At 44.2% G+C, this 25,443-nt stretch overlaps 1 protein-coding gene across 1 annotated transcript in view; it reads left to right on the top strand.

The window, feature by feature from the left end:
• CDC42EP4 (CDC42 effector protein 4) overlaps nucleotides 1–20,169 on the top strand; it is a 35,223-nt gene extending 15,054 nt beyond the window's left edge. The window contains exon 2 of the mRNA XM_073682546.1: nucleotides 16,920–20,169. Coding sequence (XP_073538647.1) covers nucleotides 17,102–18,040 — 939 coding nt within the window. The 5' untranslated portion in view covers nucleotides 16,920–17,101 and the 3' untranslated portion in view covers nucleotides 18,041–20,169. The remainder of the gene's footprint in view (nucleotides 1–16,919) is intronic.
• Nucleotides 20,170–25,443: the final 5,274 nt, after the last annotated feature.

The following is a 25,443-nucleotide window of genomic DNA, read 5'->3' as shown; positions in this document are numbered from 1 at the left end:
GCCCTACACGCAGACCTTGTAAGCAGCCATATTAACCATCCTGTTGGCGCTATCTTTTTGTCATGCAATCTCCAGCAAACACTGTATGGCGGTTCTTTTTTCTCTGGGACGATAGCCTTCTCCCGCTCATAGAATGTAAACAATGATGGAGATGATTAGGTAAGAGGTAGCGCAGCACATGGCCGGGATGTAGGCCCCTCCTTACATTTATGTAGCATGAGGTAACCTGCCCTCCGAGTAATTACCATTGACTTAACTCATGCACATAAAATAAACATGTAATGTGCGGAGAGATTTCTGTGCGCCGTCCATATGACATACAACAGTAAGCAGAAGACTAGCACATCATGTGGCTTTCACCATGAAATTGTACATTCATATACGATAACATAAATGTAATATTGGAGAATTGGTTCTAAAACACAATTTGTAAAATCATTTTTCTATCTCGCAGTACAATCAGTAGAAGTGTTCGCCCAAGGCTGCAGATAAAACCATGTCCTCTTCTCTGAGGTGCAGGGATGTCATAGAGGCCTTGTATCAGGACAATCATCTCCATCAATGTTTACACATTTTTGCAATTCTTCAGTCCGGAAGGAGGTAAATGTTGATATTGGTGGTGATCTAAATCTACACATGATCTCTGCAATCACAGTTTGGTCCCAAAAACAGATTTTAGAGACCATTCCTCACATTCAGTTTTAAAATAAACTGAGCCCCAAAAAAAATTGCATGCAACAAAATTGGGCAAGATGCAAAAGGGAAAGTGTGGAGGGGGTCTGATTTTGGATATCTGGATCCCACTCTACTATGCATGTCAATGAGTTAGTGAAAAACCATCAGACTGCACTTGGATGACATTGAGTGCAATCGGATTATCACGGACTGAAAGAATGAAAAAGATGGTGACATTTTTTCTCCATCTTCTCCTCATTCGATAGAATGAGTTTGATCAGAGTGTGATTTACACAATCGACCAAATTCTCTCCGATGAGAGAATCTACAGTAGTCTACACCTGCCCGAATGGTGTGAGCTTTTGGATCAGTGTGTGACCTTCATTCATTGCCAAAATTGGTAACTTTTGTGCTTTGTTCTCTCCTGGTTCCAAGCCAGGATTTCAATGGAATGGCCCATCGCAAATGCATCTTGCTGCGCCATTTCAAGTCTATTGCACTGAAGATACAAAGTTTGCAGGGGGCAGCGATTGGCTTTGTCAGCACCAAATACTTTTATAGAACTGTAGGGTGCATGCGCTAAGTGATGCTCCATTCAACTTCTCCTTGCTGCAGTTAGGGAAACCAAACCAAGAGCTTGTGCAGACGACCGTATAACTCGGATAAGTGCTATCCGTCAAAACTCCCTCATACTATTCTATGGGGCTGAACATATGTCCGATCTTTTTACTCGCCAGGCGCGGAAAAAAATTGCAACATGCACGATTTACCTCCGAGAATCGGATGCCACTCGCCCATTCAATTCTATGGGTCCGTTGAAACAAAAAGAAAACTTGGACCGGACTTTGATGACATCCGAATGCAGTCGGATTTTCATGGACTGACATTAGAGAAGTCGGAGAAACTTTTTTTTCCTCTCCATGTCTGAGAAAATCGGATCACACTCTGATCAGAGTGTGATTAGCATAATCGGACCGATTTTCTTGGAGGTGGAGAAAATGGTCATCTTGCCCTGACAGTGATCACCCATCACCTGGACAGATTTAGGACTACAGTTAGCGAAAAATCATGAGAGAATGAGTGGTACGAGTCACTGGAAAGCTCAGCAAATAAGTCAAGGTTAAAGGGCTTTGTTTTTTTATTCGGCTTCAGAAAACCCCCTTCACTATATATATATATATATACACATATATATATATATATATATATATATATATATATATATATATATATATATATATATATATATATATATATACACACACACACACACACACACACACACACACACACACACACACACACACACACACACACACACACACACACACACACACAGTACAGACCAAAAGTTTGGACACACCTTCTCATTTAAAGATTTTTCTGTATTTTCATGACTATGAAAATTGTACATTCACACTGAAGGCATCAAAACTATGAATTAACACATGTGGAATTATATACTTAACAAAAAAGTGTGAACCAACTGAAAATATGTCTTATATTCTAGGTTCTTCAAATTAGCCACCTTTTGCTTTGATGACTGCTTTGCACACTCTTGGCATTCTCTTGATGAGCTTCAAGCGGTAGTCACCGGAAATGGTCTTCCAACAATCTTGAAGGAGTTCCCAGAGATGCTTAGCACTTGTTGGCCCTTTTGCCTTCACTCTGCGGTCCAGCTCACCCCAAACCATCTCGATTGGGTTCAGGTCTGGTGACTGGTGGAGGCCAGGTCATCTGGCGTAGCACCCCATCACTCTCCTTCTTGGTCAAATAGCCCTTACTCAGTCTGGAGGTGTGTTTGGGGTCATTGTCCTGTTGAAATATAAATGATGGTCCAACTAAACGCAAACCGGATAGAATAGCATGGCGATGCAAGATGCTGTGGTAGCCATGCTGGTTCAGTATGCCTTCAATTTTGAATAAATCCCCAACAGTGTCACCAGCAAAGCACCCCCACACCATCACACCTCCTCCTCCATGCTTCACGGTGGGAACCAGGCATGTAGAGTCCATCCATTCACCTTTTCTGCGTTGCACAAAGACACGGTGGTTGGAACCAAAGATCTCAAATTTGGACTCATCAGACCAAAGCACAAATTTCCACTGGTCTGATGTCCATTCCTTGTGTTCTTTAGCCCAAACAAGTCTCTTCTGCTTGTTGCCTGTCCTTAGCAGTGGTTTCCTAGCAGCTATTTTACCATGAAGGCCTGCTGCACAAAGTCTCCTCTTAACAGTTGTTGAAGAGATGTGTCTGCTGCTAGAACTCTGTGTGGCATTGACCTGGTCTCTAATCTGAGCTGCTGTTAACCTGCGATTTCTGAGGCTGGTGACTCGGATAAACTTATCCTCAGAAGCAAAGGCGACTCTTGGTCTTCCTTTTCTGGGGCAGTCCTCATGTGAGCGAGTTTCTTTGTAGCGCTTAATGGTTTTTGCAACTGCACTTGGGGACACTTTCAAAGTTTTCCCAATTTTTCGCACTGACTGACCTTCATTTCTTACAGTAATGATTGCCACTCGTTTTTCTTTACTTAGCTGCTTTTTTCTTGCCATAATACAAATTCTAACAGTCTATTCAGTAGGACTATCAGCTGTGTATCCACCAGACTTCTGCACAACACAACTGATGGTCCCAACCCCATTTATAAGGCAAGAAATCCCACTTATTAAACCTGACAGGGCACACCTGTGAAGTGAAAACCATTTCCGGTGACTACCTCTTGAAGCTCATCAAGAGAATGCCAAGAGTGTGCAAAGCAGTCATCAAAGCAAAAGGTGGCTACTTTGAAGAACCTAGAATATAAGACATATTTTCAGTTGTTTCACACTTTTTTGTTAAGTATATAATTCCACATGTGTTAATTCATAGTTTTGATGCCTTCAGTGTGAATGTACAATTTTCATAGTCATGAAAATACTGAAAAATCTTTAAATGAGAAGGTGTGTCCAAACGTTTGGTCTGTACTGTATATATATATATACACACACACAGTACAGACCAAAAAACATTTACAGAATAGGGCTTGTAGCCGGGTAAAGTGCCGTTCACTTCCAGATTGTGTGAGCAGCGCTGACGTCGCACATAGCGGCCAGGGCGTGTGCTTGTTTGGTAGGTATCGTGCACCGGGTGTATAGATTAGAATAGGACGTGTTCATGATACACATTGCACCCGCAGACCCAACATCATCAGTACCACTCGCCTCCCAATGGAGTCAGCGGAGCCGGACAACCCTGCTAAGGTCTTAAACCTGGAACTTTACTGTTGAAGTCCAGATGACAGGGCAAAGTATTTTTCCCATTAAGGTTGGGTGACGTTTGATTTTGTTCCTTCTGCCTTTTCCTGATAGTCTGACAAAAAGCCACGCGTATGCATAAAATCATATGCAGCTTTAACCGCGCAACTAGAACCATTTTTTTTGGTTCTGAATTCCTGAAAAACACTGGTGATTTAGTCCTGGCCCGATGCGTGCCGAGTGTGCGCTCTCGCTGTGCCCCTTGCAATCATCTTTATTTATACAGTGTCAAAGCTATATATTTTTATTAAACTATGAGCAGGCGAGTTACACACTAGGCCCTTGTGTAATGGAGACTTGTGATATTGGACTGTCATTAGTTGGTGGCGTTGGCGGTTTAAGAGACTGCGGAGTATAAAGGACGCCATTGACGCTGCTTGGTCACAGGATCCTAAATATTGAGGCTCCTTCAGAGAAGGTCGGAGACTGACGTGCGATGTTATTGCTCTCTGGTAGATGACAGACAGGCCGGTAGCACATAGATCCAGTGTAATAAGAACAGAGGTCTCTTATGTAGGCCACAGGCCTTCCGAGGACAGAGGAAGGTTCCTGCTCCCCGTCCACGTGTTTACATTTATTTTCACTCAAGAGGGAAAATGAAAATGTCTGATTTTCAGGTCAATTCAGTTTATCAGTAGATTTCTGGCATCATTTTTTGCTTAAAGGGATAGTGCACTTTTATATAAATGCAGTTTAATTGAATTTAAGTGAGTGATGAAAAGTTTCGCAACTTTCTATGTTGTGTATTTTTTACATCGCTGCTAAGTTATCAGTGAATGATAACGTCCGAAGGCTGAAAACCAGTGCAAACCTAATATTTCTTGCAGCTGGGGGTTTGCTACAATTGTATCCAGTTTAGAGAATCCAATGCAAATCATTCCCCCAGCCCAGACCTGTGCAAAGTGCATTTCCGACCCTTTAGCTGTTCCTGTCCAGACTGAAGACACTGACAACCAAAGGGCTGGGAATAGTGGCCTGCTGGCCACATCACTCGCAGATACTGCTGAATACAATGGTGGAACAATGAGCCGTTACCTCTTCCACCATTCAGCTTATGTGTTCTCAGCACAGCAGGCGCAGTGATGTCACTAGATCGTATCTGCTGTCCGGAACCTCATTTCACGCAGTGTACAGACTGGAGCAGGGCATCGGGGGAACGCGGCTGGGTGAGTAGTTCTATTCTTTTTTTTGTCAGTCAGTAGTTGGGGGAAACTGTGGTTGGGGGCATCATATTGTGTGGGGGCTGTGGATGCCATCATACTGTGTGTGGAAGAGGGGCTGTGGGGTCCATCATACTTTGTGAGGGCTAACATACAGGGTGTGGGATGCAGAGGGGCCATGATACTGTGTGGAGGTGGCTGTGGCGAAATCATACTGTGTGTAGTGGCTGTGGGGCCATCATACAGTCAGGACATAATACTGTGTGCTGGACTCTGGCGACATCATACTCTGTGTGGGGGCTGTGGGGACATCATATTGTGTGTGAGGGACTGAGAGACCATCTTACGGTGGGAACATAATACTCTTTACGGAGACTGCTGCGGTATCATACTATGTGTAGGGGGCTGTGGAAGCATTATACTGAGTGGAGTGACTGTGGGAACATAATACGGTGTAGGGAGACTGTGGAGACATACTGTGGTGAAATAACATTGTGTGTAGGGGGCTGTGGGGCCTTCATACAGTTGGGACGTAATCCTCTGTGGGTAGACAGTCACAACATCATATTATATGTGGTGGGGTTGTAGCGGCATCATACAGTGTGGGGGGACTGTGGGAGCATCATACAGTGTGGGGGGGACTGTGGGAGCATCATACAGTGTGGGGGGGGACTGTGGGAGCATCATACAGTGTGGGGGGGGACTGTGGGAGCATCATACAGTGTGGGGGGGGACTGTGGGAGCATCATACAGTGTGGGGGGGGACTGTGGGAGCATCATACAGTGTGGGGGGGGACTGTGGGAGCATCATACAGTGTGGGGGGGACTGTGGGAGCATCATACAGTGTGGGGGGGACTGTGGGAGCATCATACAGTGTGGGGGGGACTGTGGGAGCATCATACAGTGTGGGGGGACTGTGGGAGCATCATACAGTGTGGGGGGACTGTGGGAGCATCATACTGTGTGGGGGGACTGTGGGAGCATCATACTGTGTGGGGGGACTGTGGGAGCATCATACTGTGTGGGGGGACTGTGGGAGCATCATACTGTGTGGGGGGACTGTGGGAGCATCATACTGTGTGGGGGGACTGTGGGAGCATCATACTGTGTGGGGGGACTGTGGGAGCATCATACTGTGTGGGGGGACTGTGGGAGCATCATACTGTGTGGGGGGACTGTGGGAGCATCATACTGTGTGGGGGGACTGTGGGAGCATCATACTGTGTGGGGGGACTGTGGGAGCATCATACTGTGTGGGGGGACTGTGGGAGCATCATACTGTGTGGGGGGACTGTGGGAGCATCATACTGTGTGGGGGGACTGTGGGAGCATCATACTGTGTGGGGGGACTGTGGGAGCATCATACTGTGCGGGGGGACTGTGGGAGCATCATACTGTGCGGGGGGACTGTGGGAGCATCATACTGTGCGGGGGGACTGTGGGAGCATCATACTGTGCGGGGGGACTGTGGGAGCATCATACTGTGCGGGGGGACTGTGGGAGCATCATACTGTGCGGGGGGACTGTGGGAGCATCATACTGTGCGGGGGGACTGTGGGAGCATCATACTGTGTGGGGGGACTGTGGGAGCATCATACTGTGTGGGGGGACTGTGGGAGCATCATACTGTGTGGGGGGACTGTGGGAGCATCATACTGTGTGAGCATCATACTGTGTGGGGGGACTGTGGGAGCACCATACTGTGGGGGGGGGGGTGGACTGTGGGAGCGCCATACTGTGGGGGGTTGGACTGTGGGAGCACCATACTGTGTGTGTGGGGGGGGGGAACTGTGGGAGCAACATACTGTGTGGGGGGACTGTGGGAGCATCATACTGTGTGGGGGGACTGTGGGAGCATCATACTGTGTGGGGGGACTGTGGGAGCATCATACTGTGTGAGCATCATACTGTGTGGGGGGGGTGGACTGTGGGAGCGCCATACTGTGGGGGGTTGGACTGTGGGAGCACCATACTGTGTGTGTGGGGGGGGGGAACTGTGGGAGCAACATACTGTGTGGGGGGACTGTGGGAGCATCATACTGTGTGGGGGGACTGTGGGAGCATCATACTGTGTGGGGGGACTGTGGGAGCATCATACTGTGCGGGGGGACTGTGGGAGCATCATACTGTGCGGGGGGACTGTGGGAGCATCATACTGTGCGGGGGGACTGTGGGAGCATCATACTGTGCGGGGGGACTGTGGGAGCATCATACTGTGCGGGGGGACTGTGGGAGCATCATACTGTGCGGGGGGACTGTGGGAGCATCATACTGTGCGGGGGGACTGTGGGAGCATCATACTGTGTGGGGGGACTGTGGGAGCATCATACTGTGTGGGGGGACTGTGGGAGCATCATACTGTGTGGGGGGACTGTGGGAGCATCATACTGTGTGAGCATCATACTGTGTGGGGGGACTGTGGGAGCATCATACTGTGTGAGCATCATACTGTGTGGGGGGACTGTGGGAGCATCATACTGTGTGAGCATCATACTGTGTGGGGGGACTGTGGGAGCACCATACTGTGGGGGGGGGGTGGACTGTGGGAGCGCCATACTGTGGGGGGTTGGACTGTGGGAGCACCATACTGTGTGTGTGGGGGGGGGGGGAACTGTGGGAGCAACATACTGTGTGGGGGGACTGCAGGAGCATCATACTGTGTGGGGGGACTGCGGGACTATCATACTTTGTGGGGGGACTGTGGAAGCATCATACTGTGTGGGGGGAATGTGGCGATATATATTGTGTGGGAGGCTGTGTGAGCATCCTACTGTGGGGACATTATACTTTGGGGGGGGGGGGACTGTTGCAATATATACTGTGTGGGGGGGCTGTTCAGGCATCAGACTGTGGGGACATAATACTGTGTGGGGGGACTGTGATGACATATTGTGTGGGGGGCTGTTCCTCAAGATACAAGGGCTAAATATCAGGAGCATCTAATTTATAACCATTATAAAAAGCAGTAATTTATATGGCTCTGCTTTGGTAAGAATACAGGGTACAATAAACCCTATGGTAACAAGTATCAGCAGTAGCGGCGAGTCACCAGACTTAATTCTGCTCAATATTAAGCAATACAATAATAAATAATAATACAAAACAGAATTAAATTTGGCCTGTAGGTTCTACCCTCCACAACAGTCATGGTTTCAGGTGGCCCCACCACTATACTGGCCTCATAGTTTGCTACAATGTATTAGTGCAGGAAAAATGTGTCAACCTGAGGTTTAGACTGTCAGATGACAGAAGGTCTAGACAGCATACACCTGTAGAAGAACCTTTAATCTCTAATCTACAGAAGCTCTAATCTGTGAGAGGTAGTGATCAGCCTGTATGTTTTTTTTCTCCCACTTCCATATGTAAATGATGATTGTTGAAATGAACTGACAGCAAACAGAGATCTTCTTCTCCATTGTGACAAATTAAAAAAAGTTATTAAAAACTTTTTGGAACGGTTCATTACACATAATAAAGGTTTCTTGGGATATTTCATGAAGACAAGCCCTGTTGATGTGCCCTTTTAGGGTTATGTGGAAGTCATAATCGACGAGGGGTATTTGCGGGAGTGTCTCCTGTTCTGGCAGACTTGAACCATCCATGTAATACATGAATGGCCGCCATATGAACATACCTTTCCTCTTGCGTAGGCCGCTGCGGGAAATTGTCTAGCTAGAAGTGGTTTCTAAATCATCTGCATTTCAGCTCACATAAGATTGCTAACCATCTTTCCAGGAGTCCGGAATGGCAAATCAGTGGAGAAATGCAGTGCCAGAGGTGTGGATAACTACTAATTGGGAGATGGGCCCCTTGTATTAGTGTACTGATTTTAACCCAACTTTCTCACAAACAAAACAGATACAGTCAAAAGTCCCAGATGTTGGAGTAGTCATACAGGGCTAGACTAGAGGGTTTATATAATGGAGATTCCTCTAGTGCGTGTCTATTTCTGTGCCTGTGACTCAGGAGAATATTATGCCTTGTTAGGCAGCCCTTGCTCCGCGGCGCTGGAATAGCATTGCTCACAGCATCCTGGAGATGGGGACATTTTTTTACCTAATTGTGGAGCTTCAAGAAAAGCCATCACGATTCACTAAAGCAATACTGAATTTGGTGACTAATGCTGTCCTTATAAACCGGAACCGAAAATGGAAAAAGATTTATAGTTATTGTGTGTGTGGTCTGTAGTCCCGAAAGGCAAGAATCCATTCTTTAAACTAGCAGCCTAAAATAAATGGCCTTGCTTAAAGGGAATGTCCAAGACCGCTACTGCATGGCAACAGTGGAGATGACAACACATGACCGCTGCAGTCGATCATTGGCTTCAGTAGTCGCATGACATCTACTTCACTTGTTATAGATGGTAAGGAAGGAGCTGTAGCTAAGCTTTTTATTAACAAAGTAATGCTCTTTTTATTTTTTTGCAATTTTCTAATATACTTTGGGGCTGATCCATCAAACAATTTGCACCAGAATACTGGCATAAAACTCTTGTTATATTTTTGCACAATTTTACCCGAGCTAGTCCAACTTTTTGAATAGTTCGCAGGGAATGAAATGTCATTGGCAAATTCTTCATAAAAGGTGACATAAATTAAGACAGAGCTAACGTGCAGTGTATGTGGCGTACGGCGGCTAAAAGATACACCACATTAAAATTAAATAAGAAGCGAACACTAAGGATGAGTGGACCCGTGCAAGTTCGGATTCTGACAGCAATCAGATATCTTGGAAAAGCAAGGGGAGGATATTTGGAGAACTTTTCATTGTATAATGATTAAACTTTTCTGGACTTTGCACTAGTACAATGTTACTGCCAATTGGCAGGTGGTGATCAGCAGTGGCATAACTTCTTGGCTGTTCTGATAAATCTCCAACAAGGCTCCAACTAGCACAAGTCTTTAAAGGGAATCTGTTAGCTATGTCACCTGAGAGCAGCATGATGTAGAGGCAGAGACCCTGATTCCAGTGATGTATCACTTACTGGGCTGTTTGGTGCAGTTTTGATAGAATCCTTGTTTTCTTTGCTGAAGATGTAACAGTGCTCAGAAGGCTGAGCTGGATATAACTCCACCCACACCCCTGATTGGCAGCTTCCTGTGTACACTGTCAGCAAGCTGCCAATCAGTGGTGGGGGCGGGGTTACACATTAGCCTGACTGCTGTGCATGTGATACCTAGTCCTGCAGTGATAATCTCCTGCTGATAAAACACTGATTATATTGAAACTACAGCACAGAGACTAATAAGTGACACATCATTGGAATTAGGCTCACTTGCCCTTTGTTATGTTGCTCTCAGATTAAATAGCAAAAACCTGCTAACACATTCCCTTTAAAAGGAATGGTCTTTTCATATGGGCAAAAGGGACCTTTTAGGCTCCCTAAGTGATTGCAACTCCTGCACCTACTATAGTTATGCCTTTGGTGATAAGTGAGGAAGAAGAGCATAAAACCTCCTCGGAGGGTCCGTAGCCGGTTCTTCTTGGGGTAGATCTGCAGCCAGCCTGCAGGAATGTTACTATATATTATTAGACTGTTGTTCTGGTTGATACTTTATTGTTTTGTTCCCTGTTTGAGAAATACCGACAATGGTTGAATCAGAAGTGGGGAATCTCTAGTATCCACGTCTGTGGTTAATAGTCATCATCTCCAATGTATGACTTCAACAGATTTCATCCACCTAAACAAAAACTAGTAAAAGACTGAAACCTTTGTCATTATGTTGTATCATGATGGGAACTGGGACATTTCAGGGCACAAAGAAGAAGTATTGAGAGTCAGGCCATCCCCCAACCCATATCATATTGATATGACATCAATTTGACAGAAGTGGAAGATCCCTTTAAAACACACTAACACTTGTAAGCTGCGTAGTGGCCCTTTAAATCTTCTGCATTTACCGCATTCTGGCTTTTGATATATAAAATGCTCAGTCAGGGTTTCCCAGCAGCTGATGCACAACCAGGTTAGTGGATTGTGCAGGGCAGGCAGATTTCCACACGTGCTGACAGCCATGGGGTTTAGATCAGGCTGTTTTGCTATTATATACACTGCGTTTTATCACCTTATTCAACCCCAAATGTAATATATACCCTGCGTATGTCTACGTATACCACTGCCACTAACCAAGAGAGCAGAAAAGGTGGCCTTGAAGGGTTAATTTTTAAATATCTGAAAAATACATACAGTGCCTACAAGTAGTATTCAACCCCCTGCAGATTTAGCTGGTTTGATAAGATGCAAATGAGTTAGAGCCTTCAAACTGCAAACGAGAGTAGGTTTTATGAACAGAAGCATAAATCTTACAAACCAAAAAGTTATGTTGCTCAGTTGAATTTTATTAAATTTTAAACATAAAAGTGTGGGTCAATTATTATTCAACCCCTATGTTTAATATTTTGTGGAATAACCCTTGTTTGCAATTACAGCTAATAATCGTCTTTTATAAGACCTGATCAGGCCGGCACAGGTCTGTGGAGTTATCTTGGCCCACTCCTCCATGCAGATCTTCTCCAAGTTATCTAGGTTCTTTGGGTGTCTCATGTGGACTTTATTCTTGAGCTCCTTCCACAAGTTTTCAATTAGGTTAAGGTCAGGAGACTGTCTAGGCCACTCCAACACCTTGACTTTTTCCCTATTGAACCAGGCCTTGGTTTTCTTGGCTGTGTGCTTTGGGTCGTTGTCTTGTTGGAAGATGAAATTACGACCCATCTTAAGATCCTTGATGGAGGAGCGGAGGTTCTTGGCCAAAATCTCCAGGTAGGCTGTGCTATCCATCTTCCCATGGATGCGGACCAGATGGCCAGGCCCCTTGGCAGAGAAACAGCCCCACAGCATGATGCTGCCACCACCATGCTTGACTGTAGGGATGGTATTCTTGGGGTCGTATGCAGTCTCCAAACGTCACGCGTGTGGTTGGCACCAAAGATCTCGATCTTGGTCTCATCAGACCATAGAACCTTGAACCAGTCTGTCTCAGAGTCCTCCAAGTGATCATGAGCAAACTGTAGACGAGCCTTGACATGACGCTTTGAAAGTAAAGGTACCTTACGGGCTCGTCTGGAACGGAGACCATTGCGGTGGAGTACGTTACTTATGGTATTGACTGAAACCAATGTCCCCACTGCCATGAGATCTTCCCGGAGCTCCTTCCTTGTTGTCCTTGGGTTAGCCTTGACTCTTCGGACAAGCCTGGCCTCGGCACGGGAGGACACTTTCAAAGGCTGTCCACTTACGGATGATGCTCCCAACAGTGGAGACAGGTAGGCCCAACTCCTTGTAAAGGGTTTTGTACCCCTTGCCAGCCTTGTGACCCTCCACGATCTTGTCTCTGATGGCCTTGGAATGCTCCTTTGTCTTTCCCATGTTGACCATGTCTGAGTGCTGTTCACAAGTTTGGGGAGGGTCTTAAATAGTCAGAAAAGGCTGGCAAAAGAGATCTTTAATCCACACATGTGAAGCTCATTATTCTTGGTGCCTGAACTACTTCTTAATACTTTAGGGGGACCAAACAGAATTCTTGTGGTTTGAGGGGTTGAATAATAAATGACACTCTGAATTAACTTTTAACGTTTAAAAAAAAAAAAAAAAAAAAAAATTTGCTGCAGTGCATTTCCCACTTCCAGGCTGATCTACAGTACAAATGTCACAATGCCAAGTTAATTCCGCATGTGTCAACCAGCTAAATCTGCAGGGGGTTGAATACTACTTGTAGGCACTGTATATATGTTCACTTTTTAATAGGTGTAAGTTATATATTAATATATTGCATTACTTCTTTTTAGTAACTGTATTTCAGGCTAGTGCTATATCCCCTGTACTGCTGGTTGGTATTGGAAACAGTCAACAAGCATGATATCAGTTTAGCTGAACTGCTGTCTAAAAGGGTTAAAATAAGCTTTTCCTGCAAAAAAAATTGCCTATTGGGTTGCCTACTTTTTGGTGACTTTTTTCTTCTTATTTAAAGGGACTGTTCAAACCAAGTGCAGGCACTCTGTGCACCTTTTGGTTTGGCCAAACATTTAAGTGCATCTTTCTCCCCCTATCACCACTCTTATTTGGCTCTATGAAGCCAGAGCTGTCAATCAAAAAAGAGAGTGGAAAGGGGTAAAAACGATTTGGCCACGCCAAGGTGCACCGAGTGCCTGAGTTTGGTTTGAACAGTCATTCTGTGCTGACAGACTTCCTTTAAGTGCATGTAACCAGGGCTAAAAAATAATTTTTGCAATTGGGTTTCCATGAAAATTTTGGACCGTTTGCCTTCTATAGGCTCTTTGTTGCACTGTGAATTACTGGCTGCTGAATGAGTTAACTGAGCGTCCATTAGTGAACTAGTTATGCTGATCTGACAGGAGAGTTTGTAACTCTGTTATCTGTTGGTTTCTGATCTCCTCTCAGCTGATTTATGACCACAGACCATATCAAAGTTGATTGTGCAGGAAGACAAAGAGCCTGAAAATGCAAAAAGGTGCAAAATTTTTAATGAAACCCAATTGCAAAAGTCATGTTTAGCCCCAAATAGACGCAATTTAAGTTAAAAAAGTCAACCTCTAATTTCCCTGCAAATTACAAGAGAAACTTTGGTCAATATTCATGGAGACGTTTAAAGATTTCTGGTTGGAAGCTTACAGAATTGTGATTGCAGCTCTAGAGTATAACAGTTTATAAAATTGATTATATATATTCATATATTATTATTTTTTATTATATTATAGTGATTTCACATTGTCATTTTCAAAACCAATGGTCATTCATAGTATGTCCGTGATGGATGGTATTGGAAAACCAAATGACATATCGCAGATGGATCGCCGCCGTGATCTGTGACGTGGTCTTGACCTCTGCTAATGATATGTGGCATGAACGACTTTGTACGAATGTTCACTAGTACTACTGTTTTATTCACACAGAGGATTTTGGGCCTCTCTGTTGTTTGGATCGCAGAGGATTTCAGAAACCCGACTCCAAACGATCATATAATTTTTTACCCATAGTGCGGATAGGCGATATATACAATGCTTATGGGACTACCCGCTTGTGTAATTTTCTAGTATATATTGCAAAATTCTGCTTGCTTGTATATGTGGGATCTGTTGTAAACCAAGCACTGGTACAGGTAATAAATCAGCACGATGGAGGATTGCACTTGAGCTGACGGCTTTGTAGGGATCAGCAAAGACAAGACTGAGGGAGTGGTACAAAGCGGTCGCTCAGTGACAGAGCATTTCTATTTCCAGCAGTCACAATGCTTTCTGTGTGAGTAGCATTTATATTACTGGCATATAGATTAGGTGAGCCCACCCAAGAGAATTCACCGCCGGTAACATTTCCATTATTGTCCACAACCACAAGCCTGGCTATCGACATCTGCGCTGGATGAAAGTCTAGAAGTCGTGCAGAAATCAATCATATTCTGGGGGGGCTGCGTGCAGTCACTGATCAGTATAGTTGCAGGTTTAAAGTGGCACAACATGTTTCCCCGTTTTGCCCTGAATTGACAGAACCATGAATATATAGTAGACAATACATTTGTACCAATAGATATCCTGGTGTATTGGTAGACTATAGTATCTAGACATATGCTCTGCTACTAGAGGAGCTGCAAAAGTAAAGCCCCCATACACAGACTAACTTCGGCTGAACCCTCTGGTGTCGACAGGTTGAGCCAACAGTCTAATATGTATGGAGATCCAGGACAGAGAATTGTTGGGAAGTTAAGGATCTGGCTTGTCAGACTGCAGACTGCTGATCCCTTTGTTTTCTCCGAAATAAGCCGCAATCAGAGATGTGCGTCAGTGGCGGGAGAACACAGGAGCGCTCGGCCAAGTGTATGGGAGCAACGGCCAAAATAGGTGCTGGCGAACGATTGGGCAAACCATCTAAGGAGTATGGAGGGTTTTAGACCCATGGGGCTCGTTGGACTTTATATTCTAAAGTCCAGGGATCACCAACCTTCTGATTTGAAACCACAACTCTCGGGACTCCTTGACACGCACATCAGCTGGAATACCAAAAGTTCCTGCTACAGGGTGATGATGCCAGGAAATGAGAGAGCAAATAATGGTCCTATTGGGAAAAAATCCTACAGCTTTGACTGTAGCAGGGAAAATGTTGATTTTTTGGGGGGTTATTCCAATATTTTATCCCATCCTACAATAAGGCTTGGGGCAATAGGGCTACATCCATCACAACATAATGTAAATAAATTGGGTGCCGTTATGACCCACAATTTGTCGTGGTCGTGTGCAGCTCATCCCAATTCAACCAATCTATGGCAAAGGATTGGAAAAGAATAGGGGCACCTCCTGCATATACTCCTCACGCAGGGACAATGTAAAGAGCACAGCAAACTGCGTCACTTATCACAGCTTTCAGGACCCTCATGGGTATGACACGTGGAAAAAGGGTAGCTGCAGAGGCACCTAAACCTTTTAGGTTTTGCTTAAGGTACCAGGTGAATTATCAGTAAAATCACAGAAGTGGACAACAAGAAATTATGATCTCCCAGGATAGCGCTATGGCATTGTCACATTCCTCACATACAACACCAATTGTCCCCGCCGTCTTTGTTTTCTGCACGGTTACCTCTGCCTCTCTCGTCTCATATTTGGGACGTATAAGCTTTGACGGCTGACACCATTAATTCTCCAAACTGTCTATTAACGAGAAGTTATAGATGGGAAGCTTTCCCTGTAGGAGAGCCTGACCTAGTAAATAGATTTAATACGGTTTTGAAAATAGGTAAATTATGGAGTGGACTAAAATGTTTAGGAGATGTGAGAGCCATTTTTCATTACCTATTGAAATAGACCTCGTAGATAAAATTTGATAAGTCAATAGGGGTTTGGGTTGTTTCCTACTTAGTTCTGGGAAGGTGGAGAGTTTTTTTCATCCTCCATTCTACAATTTCCAATGTGTTTTATCTCCTTGTAGTGTGGCTCTGATAGTTCAAGGGGAGATGTACAATTTTCACAGTATTTGGTTATCATCCATGATTGAAGATAACTATCGATTGAAATTCATTAGAACGCTTTCCAAACAAAGGATTGGACTTGTTGGAATCCAACATGCCTGATCCTTCTTTCCACCAATTGGGGGAGGAAATTAGGGCACCATTAATTCCACTAGTGGGTTTCAGAGACCTTTGCTACAACATTTATAGGCAAAATTGCATCCTGACTGTAACTTTGAGTAATGTAGTCCAAAGCATGGGAAGTCCTCAAACACCTGAATGGGGAGAGGGGAGTAATTCCCTTCCAGACATTTCTGATGGCAGCCAAAAGGATGAGGTATATTGAAACCCAATAACCCAATCCTTCTTTCCTCGACATAAACATCTGGTATTGAGTGGGAAAGTTGGGACATCCCCATGCACACTAGATGGGTGGTCCATCCTGCCAAAATTCTCAACATCTGCCATTAGGGGAGAGTTGGGTCAGAGTTGGGAGAGTTGTATCATCATACACGTTAGATGAATGGCTCGTCACTCCCATTAGATAGTAGCAGCCTTTTTTTTTTCTCCAAATTAACCCATTAACACTTCTTGCACCCCAATATATATATATTTTTTATAATTTTTTACATGCTTTTTTCCCCGGCTCATTTACTATAACTTGCTGACATACTAAAGTAAATCCTCAGCCAGGTTTAGCACATATGGAAAAGTAATATAGAAAAGGTTTAATGCAAAGATAATGATTATTCATATCCTTGAAGCTCTTGATGAATATTTCTATATTAGGAGATTACATCAGAATCTTACGTTTTATTTCCTCTTCTGTCTCCTCAGGATCTAATGGATGCCCGTGATTCACAGTAGACGTGTCACTACATCTTCAGTTTATCGTTTTTCTGGGAACTTCCCATAAAGTTCGTGGAGGACACTCCTTATATTCTCAACTGCTTGTATCACATAATTGTAGACTTCAACTGTTCGGAAAATTGTGAGAGTGGATTGTGTACAAAGCCACGATGCCAATTCTGAAGCAACTGGTTGCCAACCCAAATGCATCCAAGAGACGCTCACGGGCAGACCTCACTGCAGAAATGATAAGTGCACCCCTTGGGGACTTCCGTCATACCATGCACATAGGACGGTCCGGAGATGCTTTCGGAGACACGTCATTTCTGAGCAAAGATGAGCCACCAGAACCAGAAGAATCGACCTCCAAACCAGGCCTGCTATCCCGAACCTTCCGAAGCAGTAAACGCTCTCTTTCCGTAACTAGAGGCGATCGAAGAGACATGCTAGGATCTTTGAGGGACTCAGCCCTTTTTGTTAAGAATGCTGTCTCATTGCCACAACTGACAGAAAAAGATTCAGAGAAAGGCTCATCGAGCAAAAAGATGCCCAAGAGCCTCTCGTCCAGTCCCGTGAAAAAGACGCCCGAAGAGCCACAACACCTAAATGGGGCCTCTGCACGAAGTCCATTTCCCAGCCCAACTCCCCTGTCAGACATTAGCTTAGCAGAGAAAGAATTTGGAGAGTTAACAGACCTGCCAGACACAGCCCCAAAAAGTAGCTATGGCATGAAACATGCCGAATCCATCATGTCATTCCATATTGACCTGGGTCCTTCCATGTTAGGAGATATACTAAGTGTAATGGACAAAAGTCAGTGGGAGCAGGATCTTGACCGCAGCCTTGATGAACTGGATGGAAATAGGATACCCTATAACCAAAGTTCTGTACCAACTAGGCAAACGGCATCTTCTTTTTCCACCATTCCACCCATTCAAGCACACGATCATGGAAGCCTTTCTACGTCTAGCAGAAACCACAAGGGTCAGTCCACCAAAGAATCTCATGCAACTTCCAGAGCGTCTTCAGGCCTTCCAGAAGAGAAACAGAGGCGAGGAAGGGACTTTTCTTTCATGGATGAGGAAGATGAGGATGAAATAAGGGTGTAAGAAGGACATACAGGCTACTCAATAAGCTGAGACGTAAACCATGCACAGAGCGGACTTGCTCGCCCCGTTTTGATTTGAGCTTGGTACCACAGGGCTATTCTGGCAATAACCCTTTCACCGTTGCGCTCTATATAGCTATCCATGGGACCAGGAATGGAGTTTGTATGCTGTATAAGGCAATTTATAGCAAAAGGCACTCCATTAACAACTGTAGACTAAGGTTATCCATGATCCCAAGTAACCAAGGGTAGACCGCCAGGGATCTGACGATGGAGTAGTTGCTCTCAAACAAGGAACATTTACGACAAACGCTGCAAGTCATCTTTTGACAGACACAGAGGAAATGTACAGTATCACTACAAAGCCCTGATATTGGCTATGTTGTTCATAATTTACACATACTTGTGAGCCCAAACTTACTGGTTTTGTACCTCTGCACCTCTTCTGCTTCGTTGCCTTTAGAAGGAACACTAAAACCTGCTAGATGGGCGATTACTGGTCCCATTACTGAGGCTAGAATAAAACTTGAGGTCTTGGACATCTGTCGTGCCTGTAAAATAAATTCCTGGAAACGTTTTCCAAATGAACTGATTTATAGTCATTAAACTGATCAGAACCTATGGTTGGTGATTAATGGTGCCTGACAATCAGATGACGATGGTTTCCAGCAGTACAAATGTTATATTAAAGGAGTACAAATATTATATTACTCAAAATGAGTAAAAGGCACCAACCTAAATGCTAGAACTTTAATGATACGATCGCTGACCGTAGGATTCAGTCGAAGAATTTTTTTTTTATTTTTTTTTTTTACAATGATTAACCGTTACTTTGCCAGTGAAATGTACAGTTTGGAACATCTCCTTTATCAGCAGAGGGTACTTTTTTCCTGTGGGAATTCTTACTAATCTTTAGAGGAACTCTTATAACCCTAAAAACTTCTTGTGTATGAGAAGGTATTTTTTTGTATTGTTATTATTTATGGTGCTTGGAGTAAAATAAAACAACACTATGCATTCTCCTGCCACTTTATCACAGGTTTGATGACAAATTAATACAGTCTTCCATATATTAATTACATTATATAAGTGCTTCCTGCACTTAAAGGGAACCGGTTAGCTGTTTTTTTGTTGTCTGGATTACTTGCATTCTGTCCTCGTTTCCAGGGCATGTGCATTATGTGCAGAGCGGTGGCTCAGTGGTTAGCACTGCAGCTTTGCAAGGACAACATCCCACCAAGATCAACATCTGCAAGGAGTTTGTATGTTCTTCCTGTGTTTGCATGGGTTTCCTCCCACACTTCAAAGACATACTGATAAGTAATTTAGATTGTGAGCTCCATTGGGGACAGTGATGATGATGTTGAAATAGGATACAGGACAATTTATTATATAGCACTAAGGCCAGGCGAGTCCACCTGGTTTCATTGCACATGCCACAGAAATGGGAAATCAGAGAAGAAAGAGGTGACTGATTGACTATTAAAATGAATAACTCCACCCAGATGACTAGTTCCGGTAATTATGATACAGCACGCACCAAGGGGCGGACACAGACAGAAGAGGGTCCCTGTGCAAGAACAATATATGGGTCCTTTGCAGTCCAGTAGCTTATTATAGTGCACAATTCCACTTGCTTTGGAGGTGGAAATGGCCCCCTTACCTCTGGCATGTCCTCTCCTGGCACATAATTAAAGTTCATTTTTGGCTTTTTCATTACAAAACAGCAGAACTATTACCATGCTTCTACAGCTACTAAAGTGCTTTATAAAATGGTGGTAGTGGTTTATAGTGCAAAATCCAGTTGACAGGCTCCTTTGGAACAGGCTGCCACGAGAGGTAGTGAGTTCTCCTTCAATGGAAGTCTTCACACAGGCTGGACAGACATCTGTCTGAGATGGTTTAGTGAATCCTGCATTGAGCAGGGGGTTGGACACGATGACCCTGGAGGTCCTCTCCAACTCCAACATTCTATGATCATGTGACATGTGAAAAAGGCAATATCTGTGTGGGATTGGGAATGTGGACGCCCACCCATCATTTAAAGACTCAATCATCTACGCAGGACCCCAATGAATAAATCTCAGCTTCCTGAACCCCAGTGTGCAAGAAACCAAGGGTCAAGAATTTGGTACCATCCAATAGGTTTAGCCATGTTTGCCTATAAAAAGGAGAGGTCTACACAAATCTAATTGCAGGGTGTTCAGGTATATGCTGTTCAGAGGGTGTCTCTTAATAAAATGTGAGCTAATTCCATGTTGGTATAATTATGATGTTTGGTTCACCCCTGGTAAGTGCTAGTCTAAACAAGACCCATTTAGTCATAAATGCCCACGATAACTTCAGGTAGAGTTGGTTTTACATTGCATGGCAAATTCTGAAACACTCCTTTCACTCCCTGTCCTACTAAATCCGACATTGGGTATGGAAAAAGTGTCAAGCTGCTTGTTATAGTGGTCCACCGTTCCTATTCTATTTATTAAGACCCATGCATGATACTCTAAAAAGGTAATTTGATTGCGTTCATAACATCTCCTCATGCCGAATGTCCGATCAGGCAGCAGATCATAATTGGGGTCCATTTTTGGATAATCATGTTCAAAAATAGCAAAGAATCCTAACATACAAGTAACAATCAGTTTCTGTCAATGAAAATATTAAACCAATCTATTAGGAAGTCATTGAAAATGTACTATTAATGTAGTCTGCAAAGACATATTGGCAGAGAAAAGAAACCCCCGAGATAAGCCTGGTTTCTTTCTACATGTAAATTAATTTCCTGGTATGTTTTACCACATGATTGTAGCAGAGAAATCATGGATTTTTCCTCTCTGCTGATAAGTGGAAATGAAGATCCAAAGCCAGGAACTATATTAATGAGGTTTTTAATCAACGTGTTTCTAAATACACTCACTTCTTCGTCAGGATATAACCACATCAAGACAACTCAATAGGTTGTCGAAAGCCTCTTAACCTTGGAAGCAGTAGGATTCAAGCCCACAACTCCGAAGAAACTTAAGCCGAAATCCAGCTCCTTAGACCACTCGGCCATACTATCGTTAAAGTGCATGGTACTCTTAGGGGGTCATTTGGTTGCGTTTGTAACATCTCCTCTAGCCCAATGTCCGATCAGGCAGGAAATCTTAATTGGGGTCCATTTTTGGATAATCATGTTTGAGAATAGCAAAGAATCCTAACATACAATTACCATAATCAGTTTCTGTTAATGACAATATTAAACCAATGTATTATCAATAGGAAGTCATTGGACATTTACTATTAATGTAATCTGCAAATACATATTGGCAGAGAAAAGAAACCCCCGAGATAAGCCTTGTTCCTTTCTACATGTAAATTAATTTCCTGCCATGTTTTACCACAGGGTTGCCACATTTCCTGGAAACAACTGATAGTCCATCCACTTACTGTTTTTTTTGTGTTTGACATAACCTCTTAAAATATTTTTTCCATCTAAATTTAGTTTTACAAAACATATTTCTGAGGTGTCAGTAAGGGAACAGATAGAAAAAAAAGAAGCTGAAGCTAAATTCTGTCTTTGGCCAGTCCCTGTGTTCGGCTCAGTGCCGATTTAGTCTTGAAGTAAGAATTTTAGTAATCAGACAATATTTGCTAGGTACCTGGCGACCTGGTATAACATAATCCATAGTCTGATCGTTCTCAAACATTCCCCAAAAATAAGTCATTCAGTTGTGTGAAGGTATAGAAACATAGGGTCTTTTTTTAGATCGAAACAAAATGTAATTTTATAAACACTTTTTTTTTTGTTATATTTTCCAACTTTTTTGACTAGGACCAAATATATGAGTGAAGCTGCCTTATGAAGGTCGACTATCGTAAGCAGCCTTAAAATAAGACTTACGAAGATGCCGGAGTTCAGTGCTAGACCATCTCTGGTAGTCCTGTAGACTTTTAACAGAGTTTGTGCTACCGCCACTTCATTCAATCGGGCAGCCATTTGACCCAGTTTCTTGTGATTTTTAGAATTCCCATAGCTCGAAACCCCAGCAATCAGCAGGTTATTACCTATTCTGAGACATGTCAGAAGGTAGCATCGATGGTTTTCTTGGCACAAAGACTGCAACCAATTTCTTAAAAATATAAAAAGAAGGGTTGTGGTGCACTTCATTCCACTTTAGATGCAACTGGCCTCAAACATATAAATTTCTCTTCTTAGAGGGGATTGTCCAGTGAAACGTTATCATCTATTCACAGGCTGGACCCCCAATGAGCTGAAGAACAGGAGCGAGAGTGCACAGGCTTGACTGCCTCTCCATTCATTCACTTTGTGGCTTCAGAGCGCTGTTCGGCTTTTTCTGGCAGCCCCATAAAGAATTATTGGAGCTCTGGTGGTCAGGCATTTGCCGGTCCATTTTGTAATAAGGATAAAAATTCCCAATTCTTTCATACAGAGTGGGTCCAACGGATAGTAGATAACCTGTTTACACCAGACAACTCCTTAAAGTTCCCCATACACAGTAGATGGATGTCGACCAAATGACAGCTATGTCTTCTGAGTCCCCCATACCATAGAAATCTCCAGCTCAGCCGATTGCTCCTGTGTTATGTATGAGAGAGCCGCTGCCAGACTCTGGCAGCAACTTATCTCTTGAAGAACAAAAGGATCAGACATGCCCAGAGAGGCGGGATGTCTTACATTGGTACATGCCTACTTTAGACTTTTGGCCAATTCAGCCAATATTTTTGGGTTCATTTGACCTTAGTCTAATACTGTATGTCCGGGGGCCCCTTAGGGTTTCCATTATATGGAGCAGTCAATGAGATATTAGTTAGGAATCTAAGAAGTTGTCTAGGATTAAAAATATATGGCTGCTTTTCCAGAAACATCCCACACTTCTCATTGAATAGTGTCTGGTATTACAACCTCTGGTAATATGTTAGAAGCAAGATTTCTATATTAGGGCTATGAAAGGTTCTCTTCTGATGAATCCCCAATTATAACGTGATTCATATGACACAAAAGTCATTTGCTGGAAAAAAAAACAGAACCCTATAAACATCTATCCCTTTTTCTGCATAAATGAAGAAATCTAAATTGTGCTCCTGTTGCAATCTAATGGATCTACATGGAAATTCACTCCTGCTGGGTTTGGTACAAAGTGTCCTCACAAAATACAGAGGGACAGATGTGAACGTGGCTCCTGTCACATGCCAGCCCGAAACGGCCACTCTATTTTACTGATACACTAGGCCTTTGTCTGTCTCCAGGGTCATGTGATGTAGGAGGGGGGTGAACCGCAGCCTGGGATCTGAGTCAAAATCATGCAAACAAACTAGAGATAAAGGATTTTATCATAGCTTGCTCGTTGCTTACTGCATAGAACTATATCACAATGTTATGTAATGGTCACAAGTGTAAAGGCCCCGTCACACTTAGCGACGCTGCAACGATCCCGACAACGATACGACCTGTCAGGGATCGTTGCTGCGTCGCTATGTGGTCGCTGGTGAGCTGTCAAACAGGCAGGCTCACCAACGATCAGGGGAGCAGCGACATCGTGGAAAGAATCTTTCCACGATGTCCTGCTCCTGGTTACGAGCCTGCTGAAGCAGGAGCAGGCTGGTAACTATGGTAAACATCGGGTTACTAGGGGCACACGCGCACCTAGTAACCCGCTGTTTATCATGGTTACCACTCTGCTACAGTGAGCGGGAGGTTACCGCTCACTTTAGCAGGCTCGTAACCATGATAAACAGCGGGTTATTAAGTGCGCGTGTGCCCCTAGTAACCCGATGTTTACCATAGTTACCAGCCTGATCGCTGCTCCCACTGGTCACACACAGCGATGTGTGCTGACCAACGGGAGAGCAACGACCAAAAAATGGTCCAGGACACTTTGCAGCGATCAGTGACCTCACAGCAGGGGCCTGATCGTTGCAAAGTGTCACACATAGCGACATCGCTGGTGAGGTCGCTGTTGCGTCACCAAAACCGTGACACAGCAGCGATCTCGCTAGCGATCTCGCTATGTGAGACGGGGGCTTAAGTGTTATAGTATAAGTCCACATATAGCACAATAATCTCCATTTCACAAACATTCTGACAATTTACTTTCAAGCATAGGGACTTTAAATCCCTATGCAACACCCAGCTTCGTAACTTGAATCTCGTGGACCTCATTGCTAACTCGCTAACAGGGCCCTCAACTATCAGAGGTCTAGTCTAGCACTGATTTCATATGGGCCAACAGGACTTTTTTGGGCACCCTAGGCTCCAGGGGCCGGGTGTGATTGCAACCCCTGGGCCCACTATTATTTTGTTTCTGTTCCACCCACGACTTGCACACCTTCTAAGCCCCTGCCCTACTCACTGCTTGTTCCGCGCTGCTCCACCCAGTACCTGACCATCGCTCTGAGCTGCCTTGTGCAACAGTTCCAGCTCTGCCATCTCCATCCAGCTATAGGGAGGCGCGCCAAACTCTGCAGGAATTTGTATCCACTCTGTCCTGCAGAGATCTGCATCCCTGGCCTATCACCTACCAACAGGTGATATATCAGACAACTTCACCCTCCACTCCTCACCTGAACTTAGGTTCCTAGTAGCTCTCTCTCTAGTTTCCTGTATTGGCCTATTCCTGTTTTGTCTCTCCTGTTATCGACCCGGCTAGCCTTCTCGTTTATCCTGATCTATGCTATGTATATTGAACCTGTACTGCCTGCCCTGACCTCTGATGGTCTGACCACGTCTTTACCTTCGTCCCCTGTACCTCGTACCCGTGTCTCTGACCCTCCAGTTAGCGGCTGCAGACCCGGGGACAGCCCTGTAGTGATACTTGGTGTCTATTGGCGTCCAAGCCTAGTCTCACCATCAGAGGCTCTAGTGAATACCTGGTAGCCACTTAGTCACGCCTCTCCAGGTTAGACCGGCCTGTGGCGCAGTGGGTCCACACCCACCAACATTACAGTTTCAAAAGCTGCTGTACAGACTTAGGTGTCTCCATGGTAACAGACTACAAATAAACCCTGTGCAGTCTGCTCCTTCAGTCACACTCTCATCTGTCTGTCCTTTACTTTTTCTAACCTTCCGAATGTACGTCGGTATATTGTAGGGGGACAAATAGAAAGAAACTTGACTGCAGATTTAGACTATACAGGGCTTGTTTGTTGTTCATTTTCTTGCAAGCGAGGTTTGCAAAGGAGCTGTATAAACACTTTGATATGATTATTAAAACTTATTGCAAAATTGATCAGTTTTTGAGACATAAAAAAAAAATGTACTGGAAGCGAGTCTCCTGACCCGGACTTGATAGGCTCATATGCATATGAGATTCTCAAGTTGACCTGCAGCCAATCCATGCATAGCAGTCTATACATATGAAGCTGTCAAGTTTGGGGCAGGACACCCGCGGAAAGTCTGTGCATCAA

Source organism: Phyllobates terribilis, unplaced genomic scaffold, assembly GCF_046119375.1.
Source record: "Phyllobates terribilis strain yellow unplaced genomic scaffold, ASM4611937v1 Scaffold_5__5_contigs__length_657084704, whole genome shotgun sequence".
Taxonomy (NCBI): domain Eukaryota; kingdom Metazoa; phylum Chordata; class Amphibia; order Anura; family Dendrobatidae; genus Phyllobates; species Phyllobates terribilis.
Note: the sequence above shows the minus strand (reverse complement) of the source record. Positions and strands in the feature narration are given on the sequence as shown.